The 15,836-nt window shown below is 40.8% G+C and overlaps 1 protein-coding gene across 1 annotated transcript; it reads right to left on the bottom strand.

Moving 5' to 3' along the window:
• Nucleotides 1-4,313: 4,313 nt before the first annotated feature.
• Nucleotides 4,314-11,401, bottom strand: rad23aa (RAD23 homolog A, nucleotide excision repair protein a). Its single transcript, XM_053338403.1, has 9 exons — nucleotides 11,178-11,401; nucleotides 10,039-10,200; nucleotides 9,706-9,908; nucleotides 9,067-9,110; nucleotides 8,234-8,361; nucleotides 5,738-5,825; nucleotides 5,080-5,210; nucleotides 4,783-4,944; nucleotides 4,314-4,622 (listed from the first exon to the last, which is right to left on the bottom strand). Exons 1-9 carry the CDS (start codon nucleotides 11,241-11,243, stop codon nucleotides 4,509-4,511), a joined length of 1,098 nt encoding a protein of 365 aa, XP_053194378.1. The 5' UTR covers nucleotides 11,244-11,401; the 3' UTR covers nucleotides 4,314-4,508.
• Nucleotides 11,402-15,836: the final 4,435 nt, after the last annotated feature.

Here is a 15,836-nt window from a genome sequence, read left to right as displayed (position 1 = left end):
CCTGCCTGTGTCGACTCTCATTGGTAGTTCAGCGGTGGATGAGCAGTGTTCAGTGTCCTCCTCTCCACCACTACTTCAAAAATGTCTGGTTTGCAGCCAATTACAGAGCAAGTCTTCTTAATTAGTTTATTAAGTGTGTTGGTGTCAGCGGCTCCAGTGCTACAGACTACAGAGAAGTACACTTTACTGGCTGGAACAGTAGTGCTAGAAGATTTCCAACATCTTGCTGTACAAAAGTGCTTAATCTGCAAAATAATGGACCACACTGTGAATGGAGATAATTAATGAGGTAGGAAAGAAGAAAAAACAGACCTTACCATAGAAATGAGTATTTATTTTTTGGGGGGGGACTTCATCCAATATTTACTTTTTAGTGAAATATGGGATAACTTAACCTCATAATAATCAGGTTTTCGTGGGGAAACGCCGCTTCACTGGAACTGCTAACAACTCATACACATCTTAATTGTGATAAAAGGCCACAGGAAGAAGTCACAAGCCAAAGAGATGAGGCCCCCTTTTTAATGGAACCTCTTAATATGAGAACTAAGTACAGATGTCAAGTTAATGTAGTGGAGTGAAATTATAAAGTAAGAGAAGTACCTCTCAATAGTTTTTAGGCAACAGTACTTTGTTACTTTCCAACAACCTTGTGAAGACAGTTGGATGAACCCCTGGATCAGCTGTTACCCATAATGTTTATGACTATATTAGTTATGATTATCAGGAACCTGGATCTGAGTCTGGCCCATTTCTAGAACTCAGTGTGTTTACAACAGCAAACTACAAATAAATGACTATTAAAACTATTTTCAACCAGTTATTTGCCGGCATTTCCTGTTTATCAGATTGTTGCAGTAAGAAAGTAGAAAGTGTGCTGAACTGTGATATTAGGCTCTTTTTAAAAATGAAGTAGCAGTTGTATTCTGAGGTAGAAAATATACCTTTAAAGGTGCACTTCTGGATATTTCTACATGCACACTGAGTCAAAGTTCTATGTATAATGTGATTAATCATTGCTCCCGATGACAAATTCCTAGAAAATGTTGACTCAATCCAGTTCACTTCCTCTCAGCTCGACACAGCATTTCCACTTCTTACAGCACTTTGTTTTGACTTCCTGTAACGTTACAGTTTAAGTTCAGTCTGCCTGTTCTCATTCACGTACTTTGAAGATGCATCATGCAATTATTGTCGGTGAGAAAGCCCTGAGAAATGCTACACGTCCAATACCAAATGTTAGATTAAGTTAGCAATTAGCTAGTGAAAATAGAGGTGCGTTTAAGCTAAAGAGGCAAATGTTTCCCTCAGGAGTTGGAGACCTAAACAGCTGCACTTACATCCTTTCATTGGGAGCAAAACACCAGTCATTATCCAACTTAATGCTGTGCTATGTCAGCTGAATGTGTAAAGATGCAGTTTGCCAACATGTTCACCTCATCAGCTTTATCAGGTGATAATATGTAAGTGTTGTGTTTATAGCTTGTGAAGCTCTCAAGAGGCCTACTAAATCAATGACTACAGGTTTGAACTGGCTAATCCTTGTACCATATATCTTAATTATAGCTGATTTTTTTACTCTAAATGGCGATTCATTATTCAATTAGCATTTAAATTGTCTTATTGCTAATACCTTTGCCAGCTCTCTTTCTTTATGTGGCCCTCTGGGAATGGAAGCACAAGAAACTTTCCAGGTAGAAGGATGAATTGTTTAGACACAACTCATTTCTGGAGACTAGAAGGTTTCAAATGAGCATGTAGCCAGTGAGAAGCAGTAAGTTCATTCATTCGTATAGTTTTACTTCTTCAATTTTTAGGTATTTTGACCTTATCTTACTTATTATGGTGGTGCCATGTTTGCATCATGTTGTTCTAGGTTTCTTAGTTCATGTACAAATCAGTTTAAGTGGAAACTAATACTGATTTCACACATAAATGGTGCACCCTGACTTTACTCCATGGCATCCTGGGATAGCAGGACCACATTAATCCACCAGAGGGCCACAGTGCTGCAGGCCCCTGTTGACCAGGTGAGTATTCAGACTGTGAATGAGATGTATTGATGACACTAATAAGGCACAAAGAGTCAAAGGCCTGAAAGACTGCTGATATTTAATATAGCACAGCATAGTCTAAGATCATGTTGATGCTGTAGGACAGTTGTCAGTACAAACTGCCTTCACACATACACAATGAGTTGGAGTTTTTTTTTTTCCTTATACAGTTATCGTCTGTTCATGGACCCACATTAGCAGTCAAAAACAAGTTGCCGCACATCCTCACCTCACACACTTCAACCAGGCCAAGCTTCATGATACAGTCATCAGCCCATCTGCACATACAGTAGAATTAGATCCTCTCTTCATACATGTTTTTGTGTGTAGTTGAGCCTCAATGTGCACAATCAATCTGTTATCTGTGCATATATTTGCTGTAAATTGAGCATAAGTAGCTGTATTGGCCATTTAATGTAAAGCAAATTAGACAATCCCAAAGAAGAATTACAAAGTTAATTTAGCTCCATTTTTCTTTTTATTTCAGAACTTAATCTAAGCTTTGTAAGCACGCAAATTCAATCAAATCAAACTGCTTTTTTATTTGGGAAGATAAGATACAGTATGTTTATCTTCTAAAAGAAATTAGAGATGGATTTGATTCCAGATTCTATAGAGAGGGGGGAGGGGACTGTTTAGAACCCCTCTTTTACCCTTCAGCTTCAGCTTTTGGAACATCTGAAAGCAAAAAAAAAAAAAAAATCTGCTTTTTCTAGACACACCAGGCATGTTAGTACAAATACATGGCGGTAACCATAGAACTGTATAAAGTTGTTTATTCTTAACTCATCTTTCGGGACCTGTTAAGAATTGACAAATAAAAGAAAAATAAAGAGAAAAAAAACAAAACAGACATGGTTGTGTGATCCTGCTGATTTGATATCACATGTGACACTGTTAAAAACAAACCCACATGCTGATGTTTTTAGACCTCACCGAGCAGTAACACACATTTACCTGCAATAACATATTTGCAGATGACACCTTTATGTTTAAGTGTGCGGGCGTTGAATCATTTTGGTTAAGTAGTTAAGTTGTCAGAGCGTCAGTTAAGAAAGAAACGTCCCACAGACTGAGGACGATCTAAAAAGAGAAAGAAGAGCGACGGCTGTTTTTGTGAACAACGGATAAGTTGCAGAGAGTTTTGGGTTTTTTATGTTTTTTATTGCGTTTTTTTTGCATCTACTGATAATCAAGAATTTCACTGTGCACGTTTCTGTAGACTGTAAAAACTGCTTTGACTGCTTAGCTGCTGCTTGTTTCAATCTTACTAGTAGAAGGATAAAAATCTGATGCTTGTAAGTTGCACAGTAGATGTTTGGTGGGTAGTGTTGATTAGCACCAGATTTTAAAAGTTACCTAAACAGACAGGCACGGTGTTTGCAGGGATTCTGATTGGCTGTCACGCCACGGCAGGACAGATGGAAGGTGGTAACAAAGTGAAAAAAGAATGACCAGATACTTATGTGTCAGTTTAGTTCCCGTTTCTTTTACCCCTTCCTCCTCCCTCCCCCAGCAACATCATATCAGACAAAGAAAAAAAAAAAAAAAAAAAAAAAAGGGCAGCACGGTCAAGAAGTCCTTCTCTGCCAATTTTTCATTATTGGACGTAACATAACGAGAGAGGCTTACAGAGGTACACACAAGCAAGTTACACACACTGATAATGTCGTAGAAGTGCAGTGAGGAGAATGTGCTTCCATACAATCCAGCTACAGCATTAACAAACTTAGATAATGCAAATTGATTACTTTTGTTTTGCTTTCTTTCTTCTTCTTGTTTTTTTTTCAGCTTTAACTGTATCGCATCCATCTGCACAGGCACGCGGACATGTACTCGCACACACACATACGCACGCACACTCGTCGCAGAACCCCTTCAGCCCCTCCCCCCTCCCTCCCTCCCTCCCTCCCCATGTCGCTCCCCTTCCCCTAATGTTCACAAAGCGCGTCTAAAATCAAAAAAAAAAATGATAGGTCCCCCTCCCCTGTCCTGTCCCCCTCTAAACGAACCCCCACACATTCCATTGGAATTCACGTGGATATTTTTTTTTTTTTGCTTTTCGTCCACTTTTTCACCCCCCCCCCCCCCCCCACCCCTCCGCCACCAATAATCTAATGAGTCTGACCTTTTCTGCACGCGACTTCCGCTTTGTGTTCATAAGCGTGTAACACCCGACCCCAACCCACCTCCCCCGCCAACCCCTGCCATGCCCCCACAACCCACCCCTTCCCTTCCCTTCCCACCACCCCCTTTCCCCACCATCCTTCCCTCCCCTCCCTCCCTCCTGCTGGCCCTCCCCTTTCCTCCCCTCCTTGTTGGGTTGAGCTGAGGTTGGTAGCTGTACAGTAAATTTGAGGGGGGGAGGGTTGGGGGGGTGCAGTCTTTGAAGAGGGGGGAGGGAGGGGGGGTGGTGTAGGAGGGAGGAGCAGGAAGGCAGTAATCTCTGCTCGCTCAGTCGTCTTCCAGTCCCTGGTTGAGGAGAAAGTTGGCCGCCAGGTTCTCGTTCTTCTCGCAGGCAAAGTAGGCCTGGATCACCAGAGCCTCAGGGAAACCCAACGCTTTTAACTGCTCACAGTCAAGAAGGACACATAAAGAAGATGAAGAACAGAGAGAGAAGAGAGGAAGACGTTTAAAAAAAAACTCCACACAGTCTTCAACTTACTTTTTTATAAAAAAGGGAGAAAAAAAGACGTATTATGATCTTCACTCGTCACTCGTCACTCACCCTTTCGATGGCTTCCTTCTCCTGAGGTGTGACCTGGATGTAGTTGACGGGCGCGCCCTCCTCCCCTGCCGCCCCCAGCTCTCCGACCTCCGGCGCGTCTCCCCCCTCTCCTACTGGCTCGTTCAGCATCTGGATGAAGAGCTCCTGATGCTGACTGATTTGCTGATGAGAAGATTTGAGATAAAGAAGCCATGTTAACTGCACTGAGGGAGCGAGTGCACAGAAAAAAATAACCTGATATTTAAGTAGAGATGGCCAGAGGGGAAACATCCTGAACATATTAAGTGTGTGTGTTACCTGTAAAAGTTGAGGGTTCTCCCTGCCTAGCTGCTGGAGGAGAGCTGGTAGCAGAGCGGGGTTCTGCTGGATGGCCTGTCTCATGTGCAGAAACTGGGGCTGGGTCCGCAGGAATGCCAGAGGGTTCTCTCCTGGTGATGAACAACATAATTAATAATGATAAGTAAGGGGCAAATATTCATATATGCATTTATGTATACACAAGGTATCCATGCTGATCATAAATCCCTGCAGGAGTCCTCCAAACATGCAGCTTTGATCCACTCTCACAGAAGCCAGTGGCCACAACAACCAGTGATAACATATCAAACACAGGTGCAGGCTGGATGATATCTAACAGGTTTAACAGCAATCCACACATTCACTGACTAATGAGTCATATGATGAGTCACTGCTGTGCCAAGTGAGGCAATAACTAGTATTTTAGTTGTCTAAAATGTATCTTATCTGAATCCTGCAGCAGCATGCAGGTGTGTAAATGTATAGTGCTGATGCATGGATACTATTTGAAGCTGAGAGTAAATGTGGGATGTTTGCCAGAGATTGACAGAATTCACACTCAACCAGTATGAGTGTTTAATATTTAGACAGCGCAGAGAGCCGGAGACGTGTAAATAACTGGATCTACATTTAGCTCAGAATGAGTTGTGTGTCTCACCTTCTGCTAGAGATGGAGCTTCTGTGGGTCCAGATGCGGGGGCCTGCACCGGGGGATTAGTCTCCTGGACCGGGCTGCTGGGGATACCCTGAAAAAACAACAACAATACAACTATGAAACACACATACACATACATACACACACACACACACACACACACACACACACACACACGTGCTGCCAAAGAGCATGAACAAACCCAAATGTGTGACATGTGTCAAGCACATGGACGTTTGGCAATTAGAAGTGAACATATTCGCTCGATGTACACATGTCATCTGGGCTCAAGTCACATTAGCGGTTAACAATAGCATAACTCACTTTATGTTGGCTTTCGCTAACTTTCCTGTCAGCATCACACCGCCTTCATAAATTAGCTGCAACATGTGTGTGGCTCCCCCGGCTGAATTAAATACTGCTGTACTGTAAACGTCAGGCAGCGGTGAACACAGTGGTACCCATGTGTCTTTTAGTGTGTGGATGTGGTGGGTAGTTTACGCTACAGCCACAGTGCAGACAGAGAACTGGGACTTTGGGACAATTGTTTTATTTACAGCCGTATTGGTTTTTTCTCCCCTAATGAAGGGAGACCGAGCAGTTCTCTTTATACTGTTTTCTGCTGGGAGGAAGCGTTCCACACATGTGCAGTAGATCAGCGTCCACAGGAAGACAGCGTGGATGGTCTGTACTGTCACAACATGTTCCGTCACACAGAACCTGACAAAATATACATTATACAGATAATAGCGGACCCTCACATATACAGAGATCATAATTTCAGTTTAAGAAGAACAGAGCTCTTCTGTCACCACTGCACTAGATTAATTACACTAATACTAAATCATGACACACAGAGCGGCTCATAATGATTCATATCATGACCATCAGCTCGGTTAGTCATCTCCTTTCAAAATGTGACTTGTTTGTAGAAGTAGCAACTAGACAAAGCAGAGTAGTGGCAGCTGGTGTTTGAGGAGCTCAGTGAGATGTGTGAAGGTATGATATAGAAAACATGCAGGAACAGAGCAGAGGCTGTTTTCTATTAGATTTTTAGTAGATTTCATTATTTCTATATATTAGATTACTACAGTCTGATCACAATATGACAAACTCACTGATCAAATGACTTCAATCAATAACTTGTAATATATATTTATAAAAATCCAAGAGAAAAGAAAGACTTGTCAGTGATGGTTTTCCACAGTCTGATGTAGGGCTGCTCGATTATGGAAAAAAATTATAATCACGATTATTTGGGTCAAAATTGAAATCATGATTATTAAAACGATTTTTTTTTTAACTTTAGAAACATGCTGCATTTATTAGACATTTATTGGACATTTCTTGTCCATTCGGTTTAATTAATTTTCTCTCCAAGCAGCAGCCTCTTATCTGCCGCTTAAGCGAGTTACCATGACGATAGTTCACACATCACATCCTGGTTTTTAATAATTAGTCAGTAAACTCAGCATCGTCTGACGCAGGCTGGAAACTCTGCACTTTTATTTTATTTACAACTAATGGAGCTCCGGTGGCTTCCTGTCTAAGCTTTTCAAAATAAAACCTTTGTTATTGACCGCTATCTCATTATTATTAAAAATCGTTTCCCCTCGATTTTATTAGTTTTGAGATCGTTTGGTCCCTAAATCGTAATCACGATCAAATTTCGGTTAATTGAGCAGCCTTAGTCTGATGTCAAGTTCAGACCAAACAACAGGTGACAGTAGGGTTGTTGTTCTGAAGATGAAACGGTAAACATGACTGTTTTTTACTTTCTGGATGATGTCACATAGCCAGGTTTAACCTTTCGGAAAATCCTTTGTTTACTTTTTTCAGCAGCTCTGTGTCAAGACTCAATCAGTGTGTTTACATACACTTAAATAACAGGCTTACAGTCGTGTTTTCATAGTCAGCTATTTTCTTAAATATTTATAATAGATTTATTTTATTCAAATAAGGAAAGGTCTTTGCAGAAATATCAGAAATGCTCCTTTTTGTGTCAGCAGGATGGCGAGGTGAGAGGGTTGCACACGTGATTGATTGACAGCAGCTGGCAGACCACCGGAGAGTCATTTAAATTCTAACTAAGACTGAAACCAACACCACACGCTAAGGTGCAGACAGAAGTCTAAATAAGGTGATAATTTGACTGTTTGTTCAATTTACAGTTTTGTTTTGCTGTTTTCAGTCTCAACACAACTTCACTCTTGGCAGAAGATCTGATGGATTCAGACCTGGACTATGTGCTGAGGGGGGTCAGAAACATAAATAGAGGTCCAAAGAAAACTAAACTCAAAATCATCTGTAGAGTTGTCTGGTAACCAGTGGAGGGAGGCCAGTGAGTTGGGGAGATGTGGTTCTTCCTTTTGACGCAAGTTAGGAGACTTCAGGGATCATTTAGTTGATTTAAACAGTGGTGCTCTTGAAATATAGCCATTCATTTCTCTGTGTGTGTGTGTGTGTGTGTGTGAGTGAGAGAGTGAGAGAGAGACGCACAGTGAGAAGGTACTCCACAGCTCTGTGGGGGTTGTTGAAACTGGCCCGTAGTGCTGCCACCACTCTCTCCCTCTCGTAACCCATGGACATGATCTCTGTCAGCATCGCCTCGTACTCGGCTCCAGTCACTGAAAACACAAACACACAGAAGACATGGTTATTGACCCGACATATTTTCAATATTTGCAAAGTTACCACTTTAGACATGTGTCAACAGGAAGTCTATTTTTATATTATTCCCCTTGTAAGAAATATTTAGATGTAGCTAGTGCCAAAAAAACTGACATTAAATGCTGAACTTAAATAGCTAATTTGAACAATTCCAAACTTTGCCTGCCATGAGGTCGCTGAACTTGGTGGACAGCATTTCAAAGATTTAACTATAGCAACATGACTAAGCCTTCGATTTCCACTAACAGACATCAGAAAAAAGCAAGACATTTGATATCATTCAAACATACAAATTGGGCCTAAATAGCAGCATGACCCACACTCCTACATACTCTGCTATGTACATCATCTACGCATGAGGAGCCCAAGCGGGAAGTCCCTTAGCTCTCTGTGGTACCACAATAAGGGGCGCATACTTTTGTCACAGGCTAAATTTAGAAGTGATATTATGTATGGCACTGCAGCTTGTAAAATCCCCAACTGACAGCAGTAACAATATCTGGCACAGGAGTAAAACCCTGGATTTACATTTACAGCCTCTGTTGTACTATTTGCATTTAACAACAAATAGCCAAACTACTGCACTGAGACCATTAGAGCTCCATTCCAGCTGCTGTTGTGTTACATTTGACTCGAGCCTGACTGATTTATTAAGGACTTACCCAACGCTGAAGAGGCATCCAAGCCCTGACCCGCACCACTGGAGCTACAACACAGAAGTAATGGGGAAAAAAATCAACTTACAAAAAACGTCTATGACTCTGAAGAAACGATTTAATTGATGTAATTACATAAATAATAAGTTACATTTACAGTTGATCTATTGTGTTCAACTTAACATAGTGTAAGCTATTAAATAAAAGAGGTACCGTATGATATGATGTTATGTTCTTGAATCCTACCCTCTGAAGGACTTGTGTTGAACAATTACTTATTAAAATAAATCTGGGTGACAGATCAAGGCCACCTGCATAGTCCCAGTTAATAGAATCACTGCACAGTAAACAGTGCTGTGGTAACTGTGCACATGGTGGATGCTACAAATTCATATTAAACTGACAGGAGAGTTGACACTAGACAGTAGACTTGTAATATAAAGAGTTTATTATAAATGAATGAAACACAGGATGAGAAAGGTCACCTAACTGTCATACCACAGCTCAAGTGTACCACTGAAAAATATTGTAAATCATTTTTATTTTATTTTGAATTCTACTTAAAAAGAACTTCAGTTAATTTGCAATTGTGCCGCTGTTTCTAATATGACAGCAACTCTTGAATCTTATATAGCTGACAGCTACCTGGCTGGTTGTTGTGGTTCTGTGGCTGCGGCGCTGGGCTCCTCTTTGGCCTCCTCGGGGGGAATGGGGACAGCTGCGGGGGTTGCGGCGGGGGCTGAAGCTGGGGTTGTGGCCGGGACAGCTGTTGACGTGGAGCCAGAGTCCTGTACAGGGGGCTTGGGTGCTTCTGAGACAGGAGGCGAGGCGGCTGCTGCAGGCTTAGCCTTTATAGCCAGTTAAAGACCAGTTAGACTAGCAACTTAAGAGTAAAACGCTTTAAAAAGTAGGATAAAATTCATATCATCATCCTATAAAAGCTAATGTCACATGTTAAGTATTATGAAATCATCTCACCTTGGACACCATCACTACAACAAAATTCTTCTCATCGATTTTGTAGTCCTTAATCGGTGTGTCATCTTGCAGGATTTTCCCTGCATATATGAGCTTTTGCCCAGATACAGGAAAGTTGTCTTTTCCTCTCTCTGCTTCTATCTTCTCTTTCAAGGCCTTCACCTGATAACGAAGAGAGGAACAGACTCCATTACCATCAACATGCAAACAGACTCCTGAGCGTGATTATCCCTCTACTCTGTGTTAGATGGCAATCTTCCACTTTGATCTCTGACCTTGTCAAGTCATATGACCTATGAAAAAATCTATCTAAATGAACCATTGACAATGTCATTAACTTGACAGCCAGGAAGACTCTGCACTGTTTGATCTCTTTTCACTATTTGTGTCCTGTTTACAGTTCACTGAAACCATTTCACCTGTATATACATATTGTGTGTATATTTCTTTAGATTGTAGTGTTGTTTATGTGTGCGCGCATATTAAAAACCACTAAACTGGAGTCAACCCTGTATGCGTAAACATATTGGCCAATAAAGCTGATTCAGAAGTGAGCATTCACTCTGGCTTCATTCATTTCAGTGTATCACACATACGGACGAGGCTCAAGTTACGCTAAGTAAAATTCAAGTTGAAATTTAGCAGTATTATAAAGCGGGAGTATTGTGTGGATAACAAGTAGTGAAGTGCTAACTCATGTTCTCTTAGCCAGGCTCGCTGCCAATAAGGCTAAGCGTAATTAGCAGTGTCATAAGCATTAGCATTAGCAATAATAGCGTTGTGGCCACTTTTGCCTCCAACTCACTGGTTGTCGCGTTTCAATCTAGTTCACATAAGATATTAAGGGAAAGCACTGAAAGCAAAGTAACACGCAAACTTGAAACGACGAGATACTCGTTGTCATCCCGTCGCAATGACTTTGTTAACGGGCAGCTAGCGAGCTAACTAGCTAACACTTGCTAATAAGTGGGATGCTAACATGGAAACGCGTGACTTATTCTGGGTACCCCTTTAGCCAAATATATATACATTTGTCTTACTTGTCAATATCAATTGAAGCTATAGGGTCTACGCGCAAAGTTAAGACACAGTTCCCGCAGCTAGTGGCTAAAGTTAGCTGGTAGCTGATAGCTACTCACCGTTTGTTCGGGGTCTATCTCCACTTGAATTGTCTGCTGCTGCAGTGTTTTTAGCGTGATCTGCATGGTAGCGGCGGCTGCTTCAGCTGTGCTTCAGATGGAAAAATAGTTGCTCGCTAAGCAGTTAATTTGCTTCTAAAGTTGTCGTTTCTGATAAGATAACAACTAGCCGAGAAATGTGTGTATCCATGAGCACTCAGCAAATCGCCATCTTTGGTGACAAGTTGCTGCTGAGAGAAAAAAAAAAGCTCTGTGGAAATCTGCGAGATCTCGTGTCGTAAAACGCGAATATGGCAAGCGCCTCCAACATATGTCACCTTCCATTAAACACATTATACATTTCTACTAATGAGTTAAAATAGTCACAATCATGTATAAGCAGTAAAAATACTAATCCAAGATGTCTGCAACTACAGGCTAACAGGTAAGGAACAGTGTAATTCAAGATATCTCCAATATAACACCACTCCTTTTAAGATAATCATGTAATTTTATCATTTATTACTGAGGCTTTCAACGTGGGAGGTGGGCTTCCCCACGGGGGCTCCAAACAGTTTCAGAGGAGGCTCAATGAATGAAAGTGAAAGAAGTATTACATCAGTCATTACATTAGTTAATGAAAGGAGATCACATAGATTTGGTTAAATGGGTAGTTCAGAGATGCAGTAGTTTGGGTGATTTTACTGTTTTTCCCACTTTAACAGAGTTAGAAACTAATAAATGTCTGAGGACAGACTTTTTATGTATTAGGTGTATAGTATGAAGTACGTAAAACAGCAACGCTATCTTGGTTCATTTGTTGAGTGTTTCTGGGATCAAATAATATAATCATGATCCTATAGGTATTCAGGAATTGAGCAAACCTAAGGAGGGGTTGGCAGGTGCCTTTTTGTGCCAAGCTTTGTGTGACGGGACGCCCACAGTCTCAGACTTTGAAAACCCCTGGCCTAGACCAAAAGTCCATAACCATAGAATATTTAGTTGATTATCATAGAAGACTAAAGAAACCAGAAAATATTCACATTTTTAAAAAGCTGGAAGGAGAGAATTTGGAAATGTTCCTCTTACAAAAGGAATCAAAACAATTAATCGATCATCAACATAGTTGCTGATCTACCATAGATTGTAGATGAACTTTGCAAAAATGGGGGAGGTGGAGGTTTCTCTAAAGACATTCAAATGTGCTGGATTATTTTAACATTTGGGACAAAGACAAAAAAAACATGTAGATGTACAACATTGTATATTCTAAACTGTTCTTGTGTCTCTCCTCAGCAACTTCTGAAAAGGTGCAATGACAATTATCATCATGAAGTCACAGTTTCAGGTAAAATTAGACACTGTAATCTTGTTTTTCTTATTGTTATTGTCTTATTCATGATTTATTATACATGTAAAGTGAATAAAGAGGTTTTACCCTTCATGAGGAGTTAGATTAACCAGTTAGAGTCGTGCACAAACAGACACAAACACAAATGTACGCAAACAAAATTATATGATCAAAATTACTCCTACATATCTTTCTAAGATCCGTTATCATCCTCAGTTGTAAATGTAAATGACCCAACATGCACACATACAAGTAATTTAATTTACTCTGGCTGATTAGACCTCTAGTGAGACTGGAGCTGTGTGAACTTTGCTGGGAGTTACATAATGTCACAAAACTCTATACAGTATGTAAAATAAATTGTTCCTCCTGCAACAGGAGAGTCAATCAAGCCCTGAGAAGAGCTCTAATCTGGTAACAAGTTGTTCATAAGTGGACTTTGGTGCATTGGAGTGACCTTCTTGTGAAGGAGCTACTTGAAATTTATTGTTAACTGGTCTATAAAGGGTTTGATTTATTATCATCAATAAAGCCATTCATTCGTGCCTCTACAATTTCTTAGTGCATGGCTTCTTGGTTACACAACATTTAATTCCACCCACCTTAATATAGGATTCAACTGGTCCAACAAACATTTCCAAATATAGTCCATAAACATTTTTCTTTTCTACTTGACATTGCAGTAAGATGATCTAGTTTCACCATAGATTGTAATAATTGCTCAGATATTAGGTATTGTATTGACATGAATTTCAGCGCATACAAGTGGCTGCTCCTGTATAACAAAATATTCTTTAGACACAGTCAGTGTTGGGGCTGTTGTGTTCTCTGCTTGTGTCTGAAATCCATCACTCATCAAATAATACATACATAATACACACTCAATAGTTTACTCAAGTGAGCAGTGTTGAGTATTGTGTTTTGGACAGATTCATTATCATTTTGTGGACATCATTTTACATCTATTAAAAGGGGAAGAACTGTATTGAAGTATAATTGCAAAAAGCAGTAAATGACGATTACATTTTGAGAATTAACAATGGTGCAGCAAGTGTACGCTTAGGATTGAATTTAAATGCATTGATGGAAAGTACCTGTGGACAAGGTAGCAAAATAGGGAATGATGTCAAACTGTCTCCCTTCATAGGAGAAAGAGGTGAAGTATTATTACTACAACCTGCTATCTTCAAGGAAGATGTTTGTCTTCAGCATGAAGGCTTTAAAATATATTTAGAAATTGAAATTAAATCAACATCTCTTCATTAATATTATCTTTTGTCGCTCTCTTTTTTTGATCAACTTATTATTAGGATGATACGGTAGACATCAGAAGAATTTCTCCTGCATTGGGGACATGGAGTCTGAGTGGGCTATGTTGAGGACCCACTCAGTTGTGGGGGCAGCTGCTCAGAGTTGTAGCCGAAGGTCGTGGACACCAGGTCCATGACTGGTTTGGTTGGCCCAGGGGTCTCCTGAAACAGCAGAAGGGTAATGAAGGGTCAACCGGGCAGAAGCTCAGGTAGTTGCTGAGACAAAAACCTTTGTGTTTGAGGAGTTTGGTGAGGTCATGGAGGACTTTCAGTTGGCTTCAAAATTCTGGCAAACCGTCAGGCGACTCAGGAAGGGGAAGCAGGGTTTATTCCAGCCATTCTGTCCTTATGTAACCGCAGTGAGAGCTGTGTCTGTATTATCGGCAGTGAGCCAGAGTTGTTCTCAGTGGGTGTTGGGCTCCACCAGATTTCTCCCTTGTCTCCATTGATTCTGTTTTTTATTTTCATGGACATAATCTTAATGTGCAGCAGGAAGAAGGGTGTCCAGTTTGGGGACCTCAGGATTGCCTCATGGGTCACGGATAGAGGTGACTATAATGAGTGTCCTCCAGAGAGTGTCTTGGCTAGTGTGAGGAGTTCGGACATCCGGGGGGAGTTCGGAGTAGAGCCACAGCTCACATTAAAATGAGCCAGCTGAGGTGATTTGGGCACCTGTTTAGAATGCCTCCTGGCTGTTCCAGGCACTTCCAACTGATAGGACCCTGGGGCTGACCCAGAACATGGTGGAGGGATTACATATCTATTCTGGCTCTGGGAACACCTTGGGATCCCCCAGGAGGAGCTGGAGGGTGTTGCTGGGGTGAATGATGTCTGCATTTCCTCACTCAGTCTGATGCAGCCCACAATTCTGTCCCAGATAAGCAACAAAAATGGATTAATGAATAGTAGATATTAAGGTTGTTCCATGTTATTCTCATAAGGCTAAACTGTCACATTTCTCTGTAAACCCAAATCCTGAGTAAGGGTACGTTTGTTACTTTACACACTAACCACAGTGGTTTTGGCTCTGGCTAAATTTAGGGTAACCTATAATTACATTTATATTTTATGTATTATGTATTATATTTAGAATTAGCAAGCTAAGTAAGCTTCATCATAATACAGGAAACATTCCTTGGTCTTTGACCATAAAATGTAATTGCTTGTAATATTGTCTGCTGTGTTTGAGCACATGAAATAGAGAGAAAAGAGCAAGTACTGGTTCCGACCAGTTTCAATATTTCAGCTGTGACTAAATGTGTTTTATTAGTTCAAAACATTAACCTAGTAACCAAGAAAACAGAAACCTGGAGGGAATGTGTCAGACTTGTAGCATCCAGGTCTGAATATTTAAAGACAAACATCTTTATTATCTGTGCAGTACTGTGATTTGGTCAGCAGGGGGCAGAGTTTGACTACTCAGTCACAAACAGCACTGCAGATTGCACCACAGAGCCTGACTGAAAGGGTGGAAGAGTAGAACGCATGGAGGAAAGCATTGTCATTGTGCACATAGTGATATTATATCATAGAGGGGTGGATGGAGAGGTGAATGAGTTCACTCACTCAAATTTATGAAACTACTCCTGTTGAGAGACAGACAGGAAAGAGAGAGAGAGACAGAGAGAGAGAGAGAGAGAGAGAGAGAGAGAGAGAGAGAATAGTTCTGTCCTGTCACATGTCGGACATATATGTTTATTACACTAAGAGATAGCATTTTCAAATCTCTATGCATGTTCACTGTGGCTGTCTGAGTGCTGCAATAATCTAAATTAATCCCTGGGAATAATAATAGCCTATCTATGTGATTCACTTTGCTTTTTTTCTAGATGCAAGCCCCATCGCCAAATTACATATTCACACACACACACACACACACACACACACACACACACACACACACACACACAATAATGTGCACATACATTGCACCAGCTGTGACCACCAGGCAAACCTCCCAGCAAGCACTGTAACATAAATGTTTTATCAAATTACGCCCGACTCATCACCCAATGCCAA

Source organism: Scomber japonicus, chromosome 18, assembly GCF_027409825.1.
Source record: "Scomber japonicus isolate fScoJap1 chromosome 18, fScoJap1.pri, whole genome shotgun sequence".
Taxonomy (NCBI): domain Eukaryota; kingdom Metazoa; phylum Chordata; class Actinopteri; order Scombriformes; family Scombridae; genus Scomber; species Scomber japonicus.
The sequence above is the reverse complement of the archived record's forward strand: the minus strand, read 5'-3'. Positions and strand labels throughout refer to the sequence as shown.